Source organism: Gambusia affinis, linkage group LG11, assembly GCF_019740435.1.
Source record: "Gambusia affinis linkage group LG11, SWU_Gaff_1.0, whole genome shotgun sequence".
Lineage (NCBI taxonomy): Eukaryota > Metazoa > Chordata > Actinopteri > Cyprinodontiformes > Poeciliidae > Gambusia > Gambusia affinis.
This window is the reverse complement of record NC_057878.1, coordinates 15,543,339-15,564,228: the sequence shown is the minus strand read 5'-3', so window position 1 is coordinate 15,564,228 and position 20,890 is coordinate 15,543,339. Positions and strand designations below refer to the sequence as shown.

General features: G+C 38.9%; 1 protein-coding gene across 2 annotated transcripts in view; it reads left to right on the top strand.

The window, feature by feature from the left end:
* LOC122840229 (obg-like ATPase 1) overlaps nt 1-19,976 on the top strand; it is a 52,271-nt gene extending 32,295 nt beyond the window's left edge. The window contains exons 8-11 of one of the 2 annotated variants that reach the window (XM_044132484.1): nt 8,792-8,932; nt 9,489-9,585; nt 15,276-15,398; nt 18,470-19,976. In XM_044132484.1, the coding sequence (XP_043988419.1) occupies nt 8,792-8,932; nt 9,489-9,585; nt 15,276-15,398; nt 18,470-18,700 (592 nt within the window). In that variant the 3' untranslated portion in view covers nt 18,701-19,976. Of the gene's footprint in view, nt 1-8,791; nt 8,933-9,488; nt 9,586-15,275; nt 15,399-18,465 lie in introns of both variants that reach the window. The other variant, XM_044132485.1, reaches the window with a different exon arrangement.
* The last annotated feature ends 914 nt before the right edge of the window (nt 19,977-20,890 follow it).

The window sequence follows — 20,890 nt, the reverse complement described above, 5'->3', positions numbered from 1 at the left end:
TATACACCACTGAATAGCTTGTAAATACAATATAACTAATTTCTTACAAAGCCTCTTTTTAATCTTTAAATATAAAATGATTTCAAAAAATGACATTAGAAACCATTTGACTTTGATTTAAATTCACAGTAGAGACAAAGGATAGGATTTTTTTTTTATGTCTGGATTGCATTTGTTAGCAGATAGCATAATATAATTAACTTTAAGGACCAGTACTGTGAAAATATGTAGTAATAACTCTGCTTTGCTTGGATCTGATACTCAGGTCGGCCTGTAGGAGGAGCTTGAACAATTAAAGTGAAGGAAGCACTGACTGCAGCAGCAGCCTGCCAGAAGAGATGATCTGTTTAAAACAACAGATTAACATCTGTATTTTGTTGCTTTCACATTTATTTAAAGAAATATTTTCATAAGATAAATAATTTTCACATTTATTTTATGATTTGTTCTTCGAAGCGCTGAAGAAATAAAATAAGATGTTCAATTTTGGAATAGGATTTTTCAGCCCTTCACCAATTATTCCCCATTCATTTTATTCTTAACTTCTTACATCAGGGTTGATAATTTGGTTAAGGCCCTTACATAGAATAAAAACTGAAATCACATTTTAAACTACATTTCCTGCATTTGCAACTGCCAGTCTTTTGAGGTATGTCTCTTTAGACGTTCTTATTTTGCAAATTCTACATTTTATTTAACCTCCTATAAAATATGACACATTACAACCCCTGGCCCAATCAAAATAATTAAAAAACTAAGCAGAGATTTTAGAACATGATTAATATAAACTGATGCATGAGTTTTAGGAGCAGCAGCAAAAATGCCATAGATAAACTTGAAAGGACCAGAAAGCAAATCTTTGTTTGAATGGTTTTTAAGGAAAAGCTTGGCCTTTGGAAGTAAAAAAGACGCACATGAGGGGAGAGTGAACATTTTCATGCACATTGTAAATGATCTATCTTTTTCAATGGACAGTTTTGTGGCTTGCCACCCTGGGTGGCAGATCCTAAGGGTCACCACTATATGGCTCATAAAGAGTGTAGAGAACATGATGATGAGGTTAATCTGTTGCCATGAGGTATGAGTGTGTTTTTCCATGGTTGGGATCTCTCTGTGATAAAAGGGCAAATTCTCCAGGGTGTAAACAATCTCAGTACTTCATCTTTTAAACAGCTGGCAAATCAGCTGTAGATGGATCAGCTCCAACTACTGCACTGGAGTGTGTGCATCAGAGGTACAACTGTGTCAGAAATATGAAACTGATAAAGCTTGGATTTTTCAACAGACAGTTTTATCTGTAAATTATTAATTAATCACCTGAACATTGAATATATCCATAAGTTTTTTAGTTCTTACAGCTTCTGAGATGTCACATGATGAAACATTTATGATTTTTTGTGTGCGTGTGTGTGTGTGTGTGTGTGTGTTAGTAAGAGCTTAACTGTGACATTCAGATTTCTGTATTTGTTTTTTCTGACTGTGAAAGAAATCAGTTTGTTAAAAATTTTTTAAAAAGTCAACAGACAAAGTGACTCCTTCCCATTTAATCAGACCCAAACGTGAAGGGAGACGAAGCGGGTCCCCTGCAGTTCATAATGCATTTAGACACCTGTGCAGCAGGATGGCATCCTGAAACTCTTTTGAAGGCACCCTGGGAATCGCTCACCTGTAAAGCCTAAGCTTTGACATTTTACAGACAAAAGAAATGTCTGCAAGAGTCAACTTTGCCTAATGATAGATTCCCATTGCTCCTGCTTTGTTGCACGGTGCTTCACATTTTATTTTTTTCTGATAAAGTTAAGAGCAAACAGGCCTGCCACAGAGAGTCTCCTGCAGCCTCGGTCGCCTTAATGAGACAAATAAATGAATTTAGTGTTGCCACATAGTGCTCCTGAAAGCTTATTACCAGGATTATTATTGAACTGTTATGAATGGTGGAGGGAAAAAATAAGATGTTGGACTGTAAGGAGGGGGGCATGATGGGCTGATGCTACATATGTCCTTGATTACCTTCCTTCGGCTTTTATTCTAATAAGTGGCATTCTTTGTACTCCCTAGGACAGCTAGACAGTCTGACACACGATGAGAATAAATATTGCATGTGGTAGACATTAAGCTGTCATCCTGAAGAAGACAAAAAAGGAGACGAGATGGAGAAATCTGTGTGGTGTTCGCCGGCGCTACACTTTGCCTGCTCTTGTCACAATTGTCACATCTTGATGACTCCCCCCTCTCTACCCCCAGCCCCCTTATTTTCTCTCGCCCAGTCAACCGCCATAAATGACAGCATGGATACCCCACATAGAGAAAAATTTTGGCGATGCAGATTGTACTCTTTCGGGTTTGAATTCATAATGTTTGCCTTCTCCTTATCCTCGCTTACTCGTAAATACCCCTAAACACTGATCCAGCTCTGAAAACGTCGCCTCGACAACCATTTTGAGGACCGAAAACTGAAACCGGTTGGTTTGTTAAGCGTTCACAGTCGGTGTAGATTTCTAAAGTTGGGAAATTTCATGGGTACAAATATCAAAGAAAATAAAGTTACTTTAAAAAACTTGTCACCAGCACACCCTCAAGGTTTGTTAGCGATACGATGCTCTTAATTAAAGCTGCTCCCATTGTGCGTCCACTGCGTTCCGTTTCCTCCTGTCTGCGATTGCTTTGAAGGCCATAAGAAGTTGATAATATTGGGAATAAAGCATGTGCGTGCATGTGTGTGTGTGTGTGTTGCTCAGCGGCTGATGTGTAATGTTTTTTCTGTGCAGCTATGGCCACAGGGAGTAGAGAGCGTCTGCACTCTTGTCGCTCAGGAGCTCACCACTGGGAGGATGAAAAGCATCCCACAGAGATTCTGACTTCCTAGCCTCAGAAGCCACCATGAGCTCATACCTCTCATTTCTGTCTTCCTAAACAGAAGAAGAAAAGGAGGGGGTCGTGTGCTGCAGCATCCTAACATCATAAATGACTCATCTTTGCCAAACTGTGACCAGCAGAACGTAGAGGACTTTTGGTTTATGTGTGAAACAGCTTGGTTTCAGGTGCTGGAGCCTCTACCTGTAGGCGTGGAGCAGATTAATCTTTCAGCTTTTCACCATTCAGTTGCATCTGAAAGGAGAACCTAAACTAGAGGAGTTGACCCACCTCTCACTGGGTTAAGTGGTGCGTCTCGTTAATAAAGTCTACCTGCGTCCAGACGCAGGTCATTGTCTCAGGTAGAACTGTCCCTGCGCTTTAAAAGGAGGAGGCCATTGTTTTCCCCCTCCCACGCCGTTTAAGAAGATCAAAGCTGGGACAAAGCCTAGGAAAGCCCCGGGCATACAGAAAGACAGGAATTATCCCCCCTCAGGATTCTCACACAAAAAAGGACAAATAAGCTCCAGAGGGTGGCCCCCTGTGGGACGTCACTATTCAGAGGCAATCTGTTGTGGATGGTTCATTTGTTTTTTTGTTTTTTTTTCCTCATTATTTGCAATGTGATGTTTTAAAAAGCACTGTAAATGAAACAGGCACTGAATCAAAAGCCGTTTGTGTTGATGGGCAGAACCTCGTAAAAATATTAGCTTCCCTTGAACTTTCACATGTTGTGGTTGTAACCTTTTCCCACATTACAACCTCAAATTTATGTTTGTTTTTTTGGGATTTTATGTGACAAACTGCCCAAAGTTTAAAGAAAATTACAAATCGTTTTTCTTACAGATGAAAATCTCAAAAGTGTGGTTGGCGTTTGTATTCAGCTACCCCAGGACTTTTGTGGGTTATGCCAGTCATATTACATGCACAGTCTATCTGAACAAAGTAGTCCAGACTTTGACTGGAGCATTCAATTTTACCACTGTATCTCTGACTGTTTGTTTTTGTCCTGCATGAAAAGTCTCAAGTTCTTTGCAGGTTGCAACAGGTTTTCTTCCGGTATTATCCTGTTATTAGCTCTCTTCATTTTACCATTAACTCTCAGAATCGTTTCTGTCCCTCCTGAAGGAAAACCTCCCCTCAGCATGATGCTTCCACCACCACGCTTCGCAGTGGAAATGTGCAGAGTTAGCTTTTCACATAGTGGTTTTCATCTCTGTTTGACAAGAACCATTTCTTCCATCCATTTGCCGTTCCCGCTACATGACTTGTGCATGCATATGGGACTTCTTGTGTATTTTTTTCAACAACAACGTTCTTCCACTCTATTTCTTAAACATTAAATTGCACAACTAATATTTGCTCTTACACCTGAGCTGTGAATGTCTGCAGCTCCTCCAGAGTTACATCAGTCCTCCATGACGTTTGGTGTGTGAATCTATCTTCATGATGCTCTTTGTTCCCAATAAACCCTTAAGATCTTCACACAACAGCTCCATTTAGTATTAAGATTGCTGGATTATATTTAGGGGTATCAGACTACTGGGAGATGAAAACAAATAGATTTTTTCTTCTCCTTTGTAATTATTTGCTGTGATTTGTTGGTCTTTTACCAAAAGTACGTGTGAAAACGTTTAGGTATATGAGTGTTTGTGGAAGGCACTGGAAGATAAACACAATGTTTTCATGATGACCTGTTTTATTAATTTAAAGAAAAACTAAACATTCTGGAAAAGTTTGATCAAACTGTAAGTGATAGCAATTTCTCTGTGATCTGTGAGCAAAGAGCAGCAAACATGGCCCGCGCCTTAGCCTTGTTTGAAGCGTTCATGCTGCTGAATGATTAGCAGAAATAATGTCCCTGTCACCCTTAATCACATTAAAACGTGGTTAACATTTAATTTTTCCCACTTGATATGCAAAAATTTCCACTTGATTTGCAGCCAAGGCCATTGAAGTTCCATTATAAAGAGAATAAAAATTTCAGGCATCATTTGTTCAGAGGGGGATATCAGGACCAGAAAGTGCTGAATCTGTCTATTAGCAGAGCAGTGAGAGATGGCACTCTGCATGGGGACATAAAGGGAGACTGACAAGAGACACTTACACTCAAACAGTCTTTCTTCAGAGTTGTAAAAGCTTTCAAAAGTGAACCTAACTAAGGGAACGGGTTATTCAAATCTTTTTTTTTTTCTTGGATTTGATCAAATCTAACTAAAAGGGATGAAATTAGATTGTGAATCTGCTCTAAAAACACATGAAAGATGAACGGAAGCAAAGTTTACATAAATATTTCATCACATTAGAACATCCACATAAGTAATTGGAAGCCACATAAATACATGGAGGAAAGTAAGACCAGGGCATAGTGGAGATGCTGACAGAATTGGTTTCGGGCTCCGTGTTGACGGCGCATCAAAGCTCTTAATTGACAGCGCTTTGTTTCTGGAGTTGAGGCAAGGGGGTGTTTCATGTTCCCTCATGGCGAGGTGTTTGTCTGCTCCTATGTCAGTCAGTGCAAGGACCCAGAGACCCCCGGTGCTCATTTGCGGCTCACATTCTCCGTCTCGGCTTCACATTATTAAAATCATCCCTCAGCCCTCCACCAATAGCCTCTTTGTTACCCGGCCGGCTCGGCTCGGCTCTGTCAAAGTCTTCACCAATTACAGTCCCAGGTACAATGGTCTATTCAAAGGATCACAGCCCTTGACTGGTGTGGAGAGAGTGATTTGTGAATCATTATTCAAGCCGCCTGTAGAGAACGCAATACCTGAGGAATGCAAATAACGTGCCACCAAATAGACAGCTGTGCTGCTAAAAGTGACAAACTACAGCTGTTATTATCTCAGATTGGATTTTTCCCCCCTCATGGAGCGCACCTCCGTCTCCCATGTTTTGAGGCTTTTTGGGCTTTTCTTATTTTCCTGTGAGACTCTGGTTGCCACCTTTATTCAAAATGCAGAAAGAAAAGGGAAATATTAGGTTATGGCTCTTAATAGCTGTGCATGTAAACTGAGAAACAAACTGACACTTAAACAGCATTCAGTCAAAGCAAACTGTGCCGTTCCTGTGTGTGTTACCCTGTCATATGTTGTATATTGATAATCATTAGGTAGAAGCGGTGATCTGGTGCTGCGGCCGATAACGGCGGGGACATTGTTAATGGTACAGATCTGATATTGAGGTGCACTGGGTACCTCCCAGTCTTTGATTCCTTATGGGGCCTTTAAACAGGAAACCAGGATTACACATAATGACAGGGCCCCCCTCAGAATCAATCCGGGGCCGACGTGTGAAAATGGATTTGTGCGACGCTGCTCTTTGCCATCCGTCCAATCCCAGCCTCGGAGCTTGTGGAGCTAATCTCATAATTGCCCTAACCCCCTTGTATTGTTCTGACTGAGGGTTGCCATTAAGTGTGAGGATATCTTTGTCCTGCCATGTCAGGTGTCCCACTGGAAGAGGGAGACAAAAAAAAAAGAAGTGACAAAGACATTTAAAAGTAAGGAAACACTTAGTGGTTATTTGTCCTTTTCTCTTTTCTTCTCCAGGCTCCAGGCAAAATGTTTATTTAACACCCAGCAGGTAAATTTAAAGTCCCCCATAATAAAACATTGGCAAAACAACTGAGAGTTTGGGTTTTATCTGTGGAAATGTTCTTCTTTTAAACTCCTTTTTGGCTGAATTTCAAGTTTTTTACCTGCCATTTGTTTGGTTACATTGGTTTTTCTGATAGGCATACAGCACCCTCAACCATTAGATTGCACCCTTATGTACGCTTGCCAATTTTTTTTTTCTCCTGTCCCATCATCTTCTCTGTGCATATCAGGAAATTCATCTTTTTTTCTTGCCAAGTCTTGCTTGCCACAGTTCCAGCTGTTTCAAGCTGTTTAGTTATTGCACTGACTGTGTTTTAAGAGCAGGTGTAGGTCAGTAACTGTTTTCTTGTAACGCTTTCCAGACATATTAAGATCAACATACATTTGTCTACTAGAACAACGTGTGGCTAACACCACATCCATACTGCATGTCCAGTCAAAGCTGAGATTTTGCACAGTTGATGCATAAATTAAATGTGAATCAAACTCCAGCGGGAACCTCTGACGGTCCTGAAGTAATGAAAAAGTTTTGACATCATACATGGCAAAGAAATGATGATGCAACAAGATCCAGAGTGTAGCAGACACAATTCTGACAACCTCCATCTACACAGCGTCTGCCATGCTTGTTTGGTTCATTATTTGTACTCGATGGGAATGCTCCCCACTTCTACCAGAATAAAATTGTGATGTGTGTCTCATTTCAGCAATGAAATAGTCTGATGTAAGACAACATGAATGCACAGACTGAGATCCTTTGTGTCCGCAGTGTGAATGTAGATTGTCTCTTTATTAGGTCACATTTATGGTGTGTTCAGTTTTGACTCCGAATTTGGAGATGGGACCTGGGAACGACGTGACGCTTGAGCGTCTTCTCTTGGCAACTTGGACAACATTACCATTAGTGTACAAGATGATAAAACTGTAATTATCCCTATTTTAAGAAACATGTTTACAAGCTGTGCCAGTAGTTTAAAGAGATTTAAAACTTCCAAAGAGCAAATAAATAGTTTAGATTTTGCTACATTACCTGTCCCTATGCACTAAGTGGGAGCAAGAATTACCACTTAGGTAATTTATTTTATTACTTCAATTCAGAGTGAAATTCATGTAGATTTGTTAAATGGCTAAATAATTCTACATTTTGTTTTCTCTTGCTTATTTTCTGATTACAATTATTTCTGAGGAAAACCCAAAATTCAGTTATTTAGAAAATTATAATATACCAAAATAATTTATACCAATATACCAAATAATGAAATGAGTCCTTGGTATGGCCTACATAATCATCAGGAATACAGAGTTGTGTCCAAGTATTGCATTAGAAAATGCAATCTAAGAAAAACATTTGGTTCACTGTGATTTTGTAGATCATGAAATTAGTAAAACAGCATCTTTCAGTGTTTTTCTATTGATCTTATGGACAGTTTTAATTTTGTATGAGACCAATGTTTGAGTCATCATCAACTGTAAGTATAACATGAACACAAATATTACATGGATATGTATGAGTTTCACCTTTGTTTATATCGAATGACTAAAATAAATTCACTTTTTTATGGTTTTCTAATTTATTGTGATGCACTTGTATTTCCAGTCAAGATTGACTAAAGCCTAGCCTATATTTGCATATATGCACCATTATGGTACAGGCCAGCTAGTTATAGAAAACTAACTAACTAGTTAATTTTTTAGTGGAAAAAAACAACAACAAAAAACACTTTATTTACATTTGTAAGTGCCTGTTGGGCACTTACAAAGAAAGGCAGAAAAAGGATAATGGAAAAAAATCTAACATCAAATTTCTTAAAATTAAAGTTTTTTTTTTCATCGTGAGTTGATTCCAATGTTATTAGACAGTTTTTAGTTCTCTGTATGAATAATATTTAGAAGTGAATAGTGGCTATTTTTCACTTCCCCCTAAGATAAACTTTGAGCTTAAGTATAAATTACAACCTTGTAGCAATGATTCAATAATGCTGACAAAAAATCCAGGTGTAGATCTAAGAAATAGGGGCATGTAACAAAGCCAATATTATATGCTATTTTATATCTACAGGTACAGAAAATGTATCAAATAAATTTTAAAGCATTTTTTTTTGTATAAAATGTATTAGTTAATATGAACACTAATAATAAGTTTATTGACTTCTGGTATAACCATAGGCCTTTGAAAAAGTCTTACTGCTTTATTTACGTCACTGTCTCCATTCAAACGAATCCATTTTTAACTCTAGATGTTCATATTCTCTGCTGCTCTCATGAATATGGACTTCCAAGGCCACAACAAATACCCCCTTCTCAATCAAATCCTCTTTGGTTTGCTGTTTCTCCACCAGGTTGGTGAAAATCAAGGAGTGGGTGGACAGTCACGACCCTGGAGCTTTGGTCATCCCCTTCAGCGGCAACCTGGAGAGTCGACTGCAGGACATGAGCGAAGAGGAGAGACAGAAGTGCTGCAAAGAGCACAAGACGCAGAGGTTAATTAGCATTCAGTCTCCCCACACTTTATTATCAGCTGTGTCCTCCATGCACTCCTTTAATTGCATGTGCTGATAGAATAATAAATGGCAGAGTAATTACCATTATAAAGCAAAGGATCCCTCTTCTTACTGAACAACTCAGTCAAAGGGTTTTCCTCCAAATTAAGTTTTTAACTGTCATCTGTCATCTGTAGGTATAATTATAACTTGGTGCATTTTGGGTTTATTGTTCTCGTCTGAAAACCTCTATGGAGAGAAAAATTGTGACAGCAGACTTTTTTTTTTTCTTTTTTTTTTTCTTTCAGCAAAGACCGAGGCATTGAGTTGAATTCTTAAAAATGTTAAATGGGACTACAAGCATTCTAATTAATCATGCAAACCATTGGAGAGTTGAATGTCTCATGTGAAATGAAGTGACCCATCTTGCTCACTTAATGAGTTTGCATTGGAATAAACGACGCCTTGCCGCTGAGGGGAACTTTTTCCAGGCGTCAGCGAAGTATAACAAAACGATTCAGAACCTTTGATTCATGATGAAATTTCTCCCCACCAGTGCCCTGAGCAAGATCATCAAGGCGGGCTATGCGGCCCTGCAGCTGGAGTACTTCTTCACCACTGGCCCAGACGAGGTCCGTGCCTGGACCGTCCGGGTGAGAGCCGGCCGCAGTGAACACGCCTGAACACACACCGCATCCTACGTTCCACCCTGCTGGCACCTTCGCTGATATCACACACTTCCAACTTTGTCATGGTCGTGCTTTAGCTAGTCATTACAGGCTGAGGATAACTTCAATTACTGGTGAGCTGCTGAACGGTGAAAGTGGGGGCCCACATTGATTGAGGAGGACAACAATTGATTTTGCCCATTACGTCCGTGAGAATGTTTCCATCCTGTGCAGATCTGCCTGCCCTCCTCCTGCCGCTGGAGATAAGGAGGCCGTCCATTGTGCCTGCCTAATCTGTGTGACGGAGGGTGTCTGTGCCAAAATTGATGTCGCTTTTCATCCGACTGTTTGTGGGCCTTGCCGGGGGCTCCTCCTCCATGTGTGTCTCAGTTTACAGAGCCCTGCCCGCCAAGAGCTCCGTGCAATGGGATCATAGGATGTACATCAATACAGATGTCGGCTCTGCATGTTGGTATTGTGCGTTTTCTCTCTTTTCTTTTTCTTTAAGTGGACAGAAGTACAGATTTAAAAAGGTCGCATTTTAAAATTTAAATGGAAAACAAAATGGGTTATTTGTCATGTATTATTCAAGCTGTTTTGAATCACAATTTTGCAGTGCAGAATGAATTTAATCCATTTAAGAAGAATGCACACTGAAATATTCTGTGCATTATTCCACAAAGAAATTGTCACAAGAAGATCAGAACAGGTTTGTTTTCTGAATTTCAGTTTTTCTTATGATGCCATTTTTACTATCTCCAAATGGGTAACAGCAAATTCCTTGTTTTAGCATTTATACATTACAAAGTCCTTATTGAATTTTAATTTTAAAACTTGATCAAAGTTTGTGTTGTTTATTCCCATTTTTAACTAAAAGTTTAAAGAAACTGTTTGTTTCATACATTTGCACTTTTTCCCTGTCTCTATAATAACCTCTCATCACTATAATAACCATGAAGCAAAGTGCTACTTAAAATCCCTGTGAAAACAGACTAAAGAACAAGAAAAAAACTGTTTTATGAAATATAAAAAAACATCTCTTGAAATTTTACAATGAAAATGTTGAGCTACAACCACAAACCTCAGTGAATCAATTAATTGAATTTTATTGAGATTTCACAGATAGACAGAAGAAACGTAGTGCATAATTGATGCATGAGACAAACCTTGGGACCGATCTCTAGTCTTTTGCTGCCTCTAACAGTTTTTCTTTGGGGTTCCCCAATATTTTTCTTCATCCATCTTCCAATCAGCCCTGTCCAGCTTTCCTGTCCCTGCTGAAGATAAGCATCTCCTCAGAATAAAGCTGCCACCACCGTGTTTCACTGGAGAGATTGTGTGTTCACGTTGATACACTGTTAATTTTCCACTACTGCGTGCCAGAGAACCTTCTTTCATGCTCTCTACATCCCCTAAAACTGGCTTTAAAGATAAGCTCTTGTTATTTATGAAGGCATTAAATTACACAGTCTTTTACTTAGTGGTATTAAGGTAAGGCAAAATACTTGGCTAAATCAGATTTTTACAATTTTATTTTTCTTTCTACGTCAAAATCCCAATAGAATACTTGGAAGTTTCTGGTTGCAACATGACAATATGTGAAAGATGAAGGTCTTTGAATATTTTTGCAGTGCATATGCCAGTAATTTTCTCCAAAATAAGGAAAAATGTGGGACTTTCTAGTCTTAAAAATGAATAGCGATTCTTTGGATTTCAACAAAGCAGATCCAGAAGTGTGGCTCATTCTCATCATTTAAAATTTACAAGCAACCAGTTTACTAAGATGCAACAAACCCTATGAATCCATAAATATTGTTCAGTTTATTTTAAGGCTTTGATTTTGAAAATAAAGTTAAGAGTGAATCAAATTAAATCCCCCTGACCAGCTTGGAACACAAACTCCTTTAAAATAATTTACTACGGGATGCTTTTAATAGTTTTTGTTTCATTAGATTTTGAATTTGAACACAGTCTGCTTATAAAAAACACAGCAAACTGTTTTCCGTGTTTCATTAAATTCCTCTGGTTGAACAGGTCAGTCTTTCCGTCTCGTCTCAGGATGCTTTCTCTCTTATGCATGTTATTTATTGAAGAATCTAAAACTGTGCACAGGCCTGGGGTGAAAGTGAGCTCACTTCCTGTTTTCTCAATAAGAACTTGTTATGTCTCAGTCGGATGACATCACCGGATTTATATCATGGTGACTGATGTCCTTGCTATTTACAATAAAAGCACCTGACTGCTTCAAAGGTATCCTTAAAAAACAGGCTTGTGTCTCCTCTGTGTAAGTGATTACAGCCAGCCTCGATTTGTGTATGAGGGGCATTTAGTCAGGTAAGCATCAGTGAGTAACTATATTAAGCCAATACATCTTGCATTGTAAAAACTACGCTCAGTAATGTCATGTTCCTAAGTTCTTTAACATGCTTTATTAGGCAGCCTCGAGGTGACCATTATCTATCAGCCTGCTCTGCATAGCTCTTAACTAGGACAATGTGGCTCTCCTGTAAAGCACCAGATGAAAAAAAAAAAATTCAAACCCTTAATCTATTTTTTTTTCTCCACATAGACAAACCTTGATGCTGATTAATGGTAGTTAAACACACAAGTACTCTGTCAGTGAGATTGCAAATAGATGGTAATGTATTAGAGTCATTAAATACGCATCAGTCTTGTGGCATGAAATATGTTGACCCCAACCTGATTATATACATAATTAAAACGGCTCAACAGCCCCTGAGCACGGCACTGCGGTGCGGCTCGACAGACAGGAGTCACGATGATGCACGGCAGCCATGTCACTTATTTGCCTCATTTGTCATTTCCGCACATCATTTCTGTGCATATAAATTGCGCATTTCATCATTCAGGACTTTTGTCTTAAAGTGGTTCAGAGAATTTTTACAAAACAATTCAACCTATGCAAAAAATGGCTCGAAATGGGCTCTCAAGGATGAAGCAACCTTTTGAGTCTTAGTTTTTAGCTTAAGAGAGTTTCTGCTCTTTTACTCTCTCAGCCAACTAGCGGAAGTTATTTAGTCAGAAATACCCTGTCAAAATAATATTCTGGTTTCTCAATAATAATTTGCCTTTATGACCATCAAATTGTTATGCTACTGTTTCTGAAGTTAGCAATTTTATTTATTTATTATTAAAATAATCTATAATTAATTATCATAAAATGAAATACGAAATGTTCAAAAGTGAGAAATATTTGACTGTGTTGTTATCCTGAGAACTAAATAAATGAACATGAAAATCACCTTGAAGGTGAAGAACAGTGCTAAGTAAACGGTTTGCTTTTGCTACAAACAAAAAAGTATTTGCATAAAGTTGCACATCTATGATATTGTCTGGTGCCACAGAGGGATTTTAATTGAGTAACTTTAGGGCTCCCTTTTACTCTGAGGTTGTATGATGTGATAAAACCCACATTTTCTGAAGATTATGTCCTGATAGTTAAGATTGTAGTTGTAGCTAGACAATAAAACATGGGTATCAATTTTTTTTTTTTTTTTAAAGTCCCTTATTTTCTCTGTCCATTTATCTTGGATAATGGGCTCCAAGTCTTGACCCTAATCTCGATCTCCATCCACATATCCTCTATCAAATTTGAGACAGATTCCTACCTGGTCATTTCAAAATGTTTATTCAATTTACATCATTCAAAAATACTTTATTTATCCCAAAGGAAAACTATATTTTATCGTAACTGTTATCCTCCAAGTATTTAAAATCATTGTAGATGGTGAATATGTGGGCTGGAAGGATCTCCTGCAGCAGTCAGTCTTGCAACGAATCTGAAGACACCTCTGACAGAAGAAACTGTTGTCATGTTATGACCATCTCATGGCTGTCATAACATGCTGACAGCTCTATATTTGGGCAAGCAAAGACAATATTCCCCAGTAACATGTCCTGGCTGACATCAGTTGTTGAAAAGCACTTTCTAATCCACCTCATTTGCTTTTGCCATTCCTCTTTAAATTTCCATGAAGCTTCCTTTTCAACTCCTCTGGGATATGGGGTTGTGGTTCAGGTATTATTTGAGCTTTTGAGGTGCTTGTTGCCACAGTTATGCGTCATAACAGCTACTTTTTGTCCAGAACTTCACTCTGTGATTTTCCTGTGAGTCTAAAATGAGGAGTCGTTGGACATTAGAGCAGGAACACACATAAACAGCCTCTTCTGAACCTACAGTAGGTTTTAGGTTACGTTTATGTTAATGATGATGAATCTTGCCCATCATACCCATACCCACTACAAAAGAGAATACCCCAGCTGTAACTCTTGACTTTTTAAACTGTAACCAAAGCAACAGTTTTAGCTTAACTTAGTTTGCAGCAGATTTGTGGTAAACTAATCTGCAGAGCCACACAGGCAACTTTATTTAAATAGCACCTTTCAGCCAAAGACAATTCAAAGTACTTGTAAAAGAAAGTTAAAAACAACATGCTAATAATAATAATAATAATTCAAGAAAGCCCACTGACTATACTAATACAGGTATGCACTCAAAGAGACACTGACACTTTAATCCATCCATATGGTCCCAAAAGCCTTCCTGTGAATATTGTTATTTTCAGCCCTGAAACTCTGATTTCTTTGCCTAGAAAGTTTAGTTTGTTTGGGGAGGTGTAAATGTACAATCAAACTCTGATTCAGAGCAAAGAAATCAAGGTCTGGAAAACTTAAAAGGTAGGCCTTGATTTTATCGAAGTGAATTCTGGAGTGCTTTGAAGGTACATGTGAATGCCAAGCAGACCAGAGAGCTCTCTAAATGCAGGAAGCAGACTATAGTGTAGAGCATTCTGGGTAAATGCGACCAAAAACAAACACAAGAGTCTAGGACTTGTTGGAGAAATGGCTTTTGTCTTTTAACAAATTCAAAAGAGAAATCCTACAATCACTAAAATTAGACGCCACTCCATTTTTGTTTGTATTTTGTGAAAAAGGAAGCTGTGCTCATGTATTCTTCAGGGATTTTTCTGTCATTTCCTTTAGTGGTTCTTGGTGCAGTGCCACCTCAGGCGAGGCGGTGAATAGGTTTCTCAAAGGGTCTGCTTCACTCGATGCAGTCCAGTGTGAGAGCAAACTTCACCAGCTGAAAATGTAACACGTCGTCATTTTGGTCCCCAATCAAACCGAGTCTACCAGACACCCTGAAGTACAGGATATTTGAAGATTTCTGAAGTCAAACAGCAGTTCGTAGAAACCTATCTAACATGCTGTGATACCTTTCAAGCCTAAACGTGAATTTGAATTTCCAAACTCTGGTCTGTCACAATAGTCTGACCTGATAGAGTAAGGTCTATACCACCTTAGCCTCTCACTGCAACACTGGGCCCCATTGCTGTCATGACCAGAGAGCTGAGCAGCGACCCACAATGAGGCAAAATTGCTTGGACAGAAATCAATACAGCTAAGGAATGAGAGTCAGAAGGCATTGATAGCAGCGCCAGGTCCTTATCGGTGTCCAGGCTGCCCTAGCAGGCCACAGTCGAGTGGAAAGCTATCCAGAAATCTGGACAGAGGCAAGAATACCCAGTGACTGAAAAACACCCCTGGAGTCATTACACTGCTATCACCCTATCAAACACCATGTCGCTCGCATGCTGTAATCCATCTTCTCCAAAACAATTCATTTGTCCTCTCCTCTTCTTCTTCTGTGACAGAAAGGAACTAAGGCTCCACAGGCTGCGGGGAAGATCCACACGGACTTCGAGAGGGGCTTCATTATGGCAGAAGTAATGAAATTCCAGGATTTTAAAGAAGAAGGCAGTGAGAGCGCTGTCAAGGTGAGCAGTTAGTGTGCCAAAGGAGATGAGGGGAAAGTCTCCTGTGATCAGTGGAGCTGACAGTCGCCACGCAGCTCCGACTGAAAACTCCTCTTCACCTTTACTCGGGGGAAGGAATTACTGCACACACTCAGGCACCACCAGTGACAAGCCAGCTGATTCTGGGTCTAAACACTGCCATTGTGCTCCAGCTGTGCATATCTTTATCACAATGTGTTCTAACTGGCTGATGGCAGCTCTTGCTTTTGACTTGGCACAGATGCTCAGAGGAAGCACTTCTTCAGCTCGCCAGGCGTTTATCAGATCTGTACGGTGTGCTGTTATCTCAGAGCTCTCCTGCGCCAAGTCCCCACTGTAGGCATGTGACAGTGATATAAAGTGGCAAGTTAAATAAAGTGTAAAATTCCTCAAATAAGGACTGCTTCATGGATGGGTAGCGCAGGAATATGACTTGCATGTCTTAGTTAAGTCTATCCGCCTTTGTTTTGACCTTTTAGCTGTTTGTGTGCAGCCTCATGTTAAATGCAATGAGATACAGCGCATTGCTAAATTTCCACACCTACTGAATTGTTTTTGCCACATTTCAACCACAATAACCAACAAAATGAACTGGGATTTCATTTGATAGACCAGTGCATACTTGTGGTGTGGAAGGAAGTTGCATCTGGTCATTTTTTAAAATTAAAATCTAGAGTCTCTGATAGCACTGAGCAAAATCCAATGCGACCACCTGAAAATCAGCATTTAAGTCTCAAACTCTCAATTGGATTTAGGTCTGTGCTTTAATTAGACCATTCTAATGCTTGAATTTGCTTTGAGCTGAATCATTCCACCATGTTTCACCATGAGAATAATATGTACAGAGTCGAGGTGTAGGGTTAGTTTTCAAATGTAAAAGCATTCAGCGGTTCAGTTTCAGTTTAATCTGGCCAGATCTCTATAATGTTTCCTTTGGTTCGGCCCAAGCTACAGATGTTTAGACAGGTTAGCAGTGGTGCCAAGCTGGGAATTATAAACTAACCCTGCTTTAAACTTGTCCACAACTTTATTCCTGACCTGTCTGCTGTGACCTTTTTGATTTATTTATTTATTTCAAACAGGTTTTTAAAACATAGTATACAAGCAATCAGAGGACAAAGAAAACATGTGCATACTTAACTAAGAATAGAATTATGTTTGATCTGTATTCTTCTCTAAGAAACTTGTGAGGCCATCATACATAAGCCGGATTTAAATGTAGCTTAAATGTCTTTATTAATCAAGTGATTGCAGTTGGTTGTCCAGGATTTTCTTTAGGAGTAAAGACAATCTCCTAAATATTTTCTTTAGGAAATTAAATACAAAAAATAGGGAACTAAATACATGTTTCACTCCTTTATTGGGTATAAACATTAAAAATCCCCTTTTCTTCCACTGATACATAAAATCCTGGTTAAATACAATGAAGGTCCTGGTTGTGATGTAATTAAGTCTCAAAAGGTAGTCATTGTACAGGACATGGGAATTTTTTAATTAGAAACATCAATTTCTTCCAAAAAAAAAAATTACAAATGTTTCTAATGTTTAGATTGAGTAAGAATTTGTATTCTGCAAGCTGAAAATATAAAATATGAAATTAACAAATTAATGCAGCTTTCTGATTAAACAAACCTTCGTTAAATTGTGGCTTCATTAAATGAAAGCAGAAGTGACTAACTTTGCTCAGCATAAACCTCGTCATCCGCAGCCGTAAGCCATGCTGGCGTGATCTCTTTATCAGCAGCATCGACTCCTTGTGCCCACTTACAGACTCAGCTAATGTAATTATGGTGGCACAAAAGGCCCATGGAGACCAGTGAGGAAGGAAGCACTAAAAAACCTTTAAACCTCTTTAGTATTCAAGCCCTCCTTTTCTTAAATATTTTTTTTTGTATTTAATGCAGTGGCAGTGTATTGTCCACACCCCCAATAAGCTGCTAACTGAGAGTGAATCGTGTTGGTCTCTGGGGGGGTTTCACCATTGTTATCCGGGGTTGAGATCTGAGTGTCAGGTCCTCGCTGCTTGCTCTCACTTTAATCCCTTTTTGAGCCTCAGAAGAACATGGAGCGTCTCTGACTGCGGCATTAAGGTCCATGCTATTTAATGCCAGTTGTGGGAATAGGCTGCATGAATAGGGCCAGAGTACGGGGATATCACATTATTAGTAATCATATCTGCTTAAGCCAAGCTTGCCGCTCCAGATGGCTGCTTTCAAGTGCAAATGAACCAGTTAGATGTGTCGGGTTTAATACATACTCAGGAATCACAAATAGCCATTGATTTTTTTTTTCCTGTCTGCCTCTCCATCCTGTGTTTCTGGTGGTATTGAGCTTGGATTAAATGGTCTCCTGAGCCTTTTAAAGGGACATTGATTCCTCTAATTAATTGTGCGCCGTGCAGAACCAGAATGGATAAACCTGTCTGTGTTAGCACTTCAAGTCAATTATTTTTGAGTTTGCCGGGAAGGAGAACAAACACTTACAGTACACAAAAGAAATGTTAGAACTTATTTAGTTTCCTTGAGAAGTTTCACATCGCTGTAATCAAAGACTTATTAACATTTTGTGCCTATGCACATGCAGCTCAAATGGGCAGACGAGAGGATTACTCGCTCAGTGGGAATTCAGGCAAACCCCACGCGCAAAACATGCATGCATTTCTGTGTGTGTGATGATGTGTGTGTGCGTGTGTTTGTATGTTTGATATACATGAATGACAGTGGCCCTACCCAGGGGTGGGCTTGGGGGCAATGGCCACCCCTACAAATTTTTTCTGCCCACCCAACTGTCCTCTCCCTGTCCAGACAGTCATTTATTTATTATTTGTTTAATCCTTTTTTTTTTATGCCCATGTTCTTTTTTATTTTCCACAGTGTGTTGATTGTGATTTTTTTAAATATTTTTTGGTGTGCTTCATCACCGCTTTAAAAGCTTTCTGGAAACACAGTTTAATACCACAATGCATCATGTATTAGGCTAAATAGTTAATAGACGTACAGTAGTTCTACTTGTTGTTATCTTCTTTAATCTTTCTTTGAATTTCTTTCAGGCAGCTGGGAAATACAGACAGCAGGGAAGAAACTACACAGTTGAGGATGGAGACATCATCTTTTTCAAATTCAACGCACCGAATGCCCCAAAGAAAAAGTGACTTAGGAAGAATATTATTATTGTTTACACAGCTGATTTTGTGCTTCATTTCCTTTTGGGCCCCGTACAAGCAGTGCAACCAGAAGGTATTCACACCCCTTCATTTTTTCCACATTTCCTTAAACTTATTCTGAAACCGATGTGTGTAAAGTTTTCTTTTTAAATAAATCTGCTCAGAATGCCCTGTAAAGACAAATAAAAATACATTGTCAGACATTTTTGTACATTTTCTAAAAATTTTAATATTTAAGCTTAAAGTAAGCATTCACACGCTTTGAAGTCACAGTCAAAATGGAGATCTGCATCTAATTTCCACTGATTTTGCTTGAGTTGTTTCTTCAACTTGACAAGCCTGTGGTAAAATTCAGTCGATTGAACAGAATTTGAAAAGTAACCCATTTGTCTGTAAGAGCTCTCACAGTTGACAGTGGATACTGAAGCAGAAACCAAGCAAGGCATAAATATGGAGAAGGAAATTAAGACATTTCAGCACCACTGTACATAAAAAATGCTGTTTGAAGATCTGGCTGCCTGAACAAACTAATAAATGAGGGAACTTTTTTCGGCAGCAGTAACTGGGTGATGAATATACAGAGGTTCTTCAAGAAAGGCTTCTCCAGAGAGTCCTGAAGCTCAGATTTTGTCAACGATTCATTTGCCAACACAAGAATCCACCACCGGACACTGAGAAGATAACAAAGGGATGGTTTCAGACCATACTGTGAATGTCCTTGAGTGGCCCAGTCAGAGCTGGACTTAAATCTAAGTGAACATCTTAGATAAATGATCAAAAATGGTTTTAAAAATTGATCCAAACGTGTCTGAGCTTAAAAGTATCTGCAAATATTAATGATAGATACTCAAAGCAAGTGTACAAAGCTTATAAGACAGTCCAGCAAAGACTTCAGTCTCACTAAAGGTGCTTTGACAAAATGCTCAGCAACGGGCAAGAAACACTTGATTAATTTTTACATCTATCTTAATGGCTGACTTTTCCAATATTCATTGAGTAATGTGTGTAGATATGCAGGACAAATAAACACTCAGATCTATTTTAGAAGCATATAGAGTGGGAGAATCGAAGGGGTGTCAAAACTGTCTGTTGGCACTGAAGTCCCTCTTCTTAAGTTTTGGTTCCCCACGTTGAGAGCCAAAACAGAGGTTCTGTAAACTGTGACAGATTCTCTATTTAAGATCAGCATCAGGGATCCCCCCCAGCCCCTTCCAAATTGTAGCAGCATTTTAAGGAGCATATTACTCTCCAGATACTTCATTAATCTCCATCACGGGTGCCAGCGCTGACACAGCTGACAGTGGAGACAATACCACCTGCTCTGCTCCCCCTCCTGCAGATAATGCGTGTTTTACAGTAGGCCAGATGTCTACACTCAATAAAACATTTGACAAAAACCAGCCTGTGTGTGTTTAGGGATGTCTGTATTGAGCGGAGAGCTGCATGGGGACGGTGATAGCGGTCCTGCCGACCACTGATTAGAGAATTAAAAGACACAGCTGACATTGACTGTAGTGTAGAGGGGACAATTATAATTAAGTCTGTTAAGTGATGCTGATTTTGGAAGGGCACATGGAGGATGCAGGTGCTTTTTGCCAGAAGGCAGTGGTCATTTTGAATTAGTATTTCCAAACAGATTGAACTAACCTTTCACTGAATGTGTGTGCTCTATCTATCCCCTGAAACCAGAGCTGGCCCAAAGCATAAGAAAACTAAGTCACTCGCAGTTAGAGCTGCAAGGCCAGCAGGGCGTAATTTTTTGGGTGGAATTTTGTGGCTGCTTTCCAAAAAACCATTTAAGGCTGTTTTGAAACTTCAAGGGGATCGCATATCTTACAATACAAAAAAAAAAAAAAAAACAATGCATCCTGCACATAATTGTTTGTAAGTGAGGTAGAACCCAGTTGTAATGCTATTCCCAATAAAGTAAAGCCAAAGAAACACATTGTGAAATGTAACTTAAGAATATTTTAAGAGTTCAATGTAATTTAATGTCAATTTTCTTTTTTTTTTTGAAATATGAAAAAATAGTGGTTTTTTTTAATCTTTTGGGAAATGCCTTTGTTGAATTGCAATAAATCTATATCAATATCTCCCAGGAATTTAAATGAATATTCAGGAATCAACATGCTTTATAAAATGATTTAAACTGGATATTAGATGCTTGTGGAAATTCATAAAGTATGCACAACACAGTAGAAGCTTTAATGTTGCTGTTTCTTTTGGACTTGAAGTTCAGTTTATTTATTTTATCTATTCTCTATTTATTGATGCATAAAGAGCAATTAAGTAAAATCAAGCTTCTGAAAAT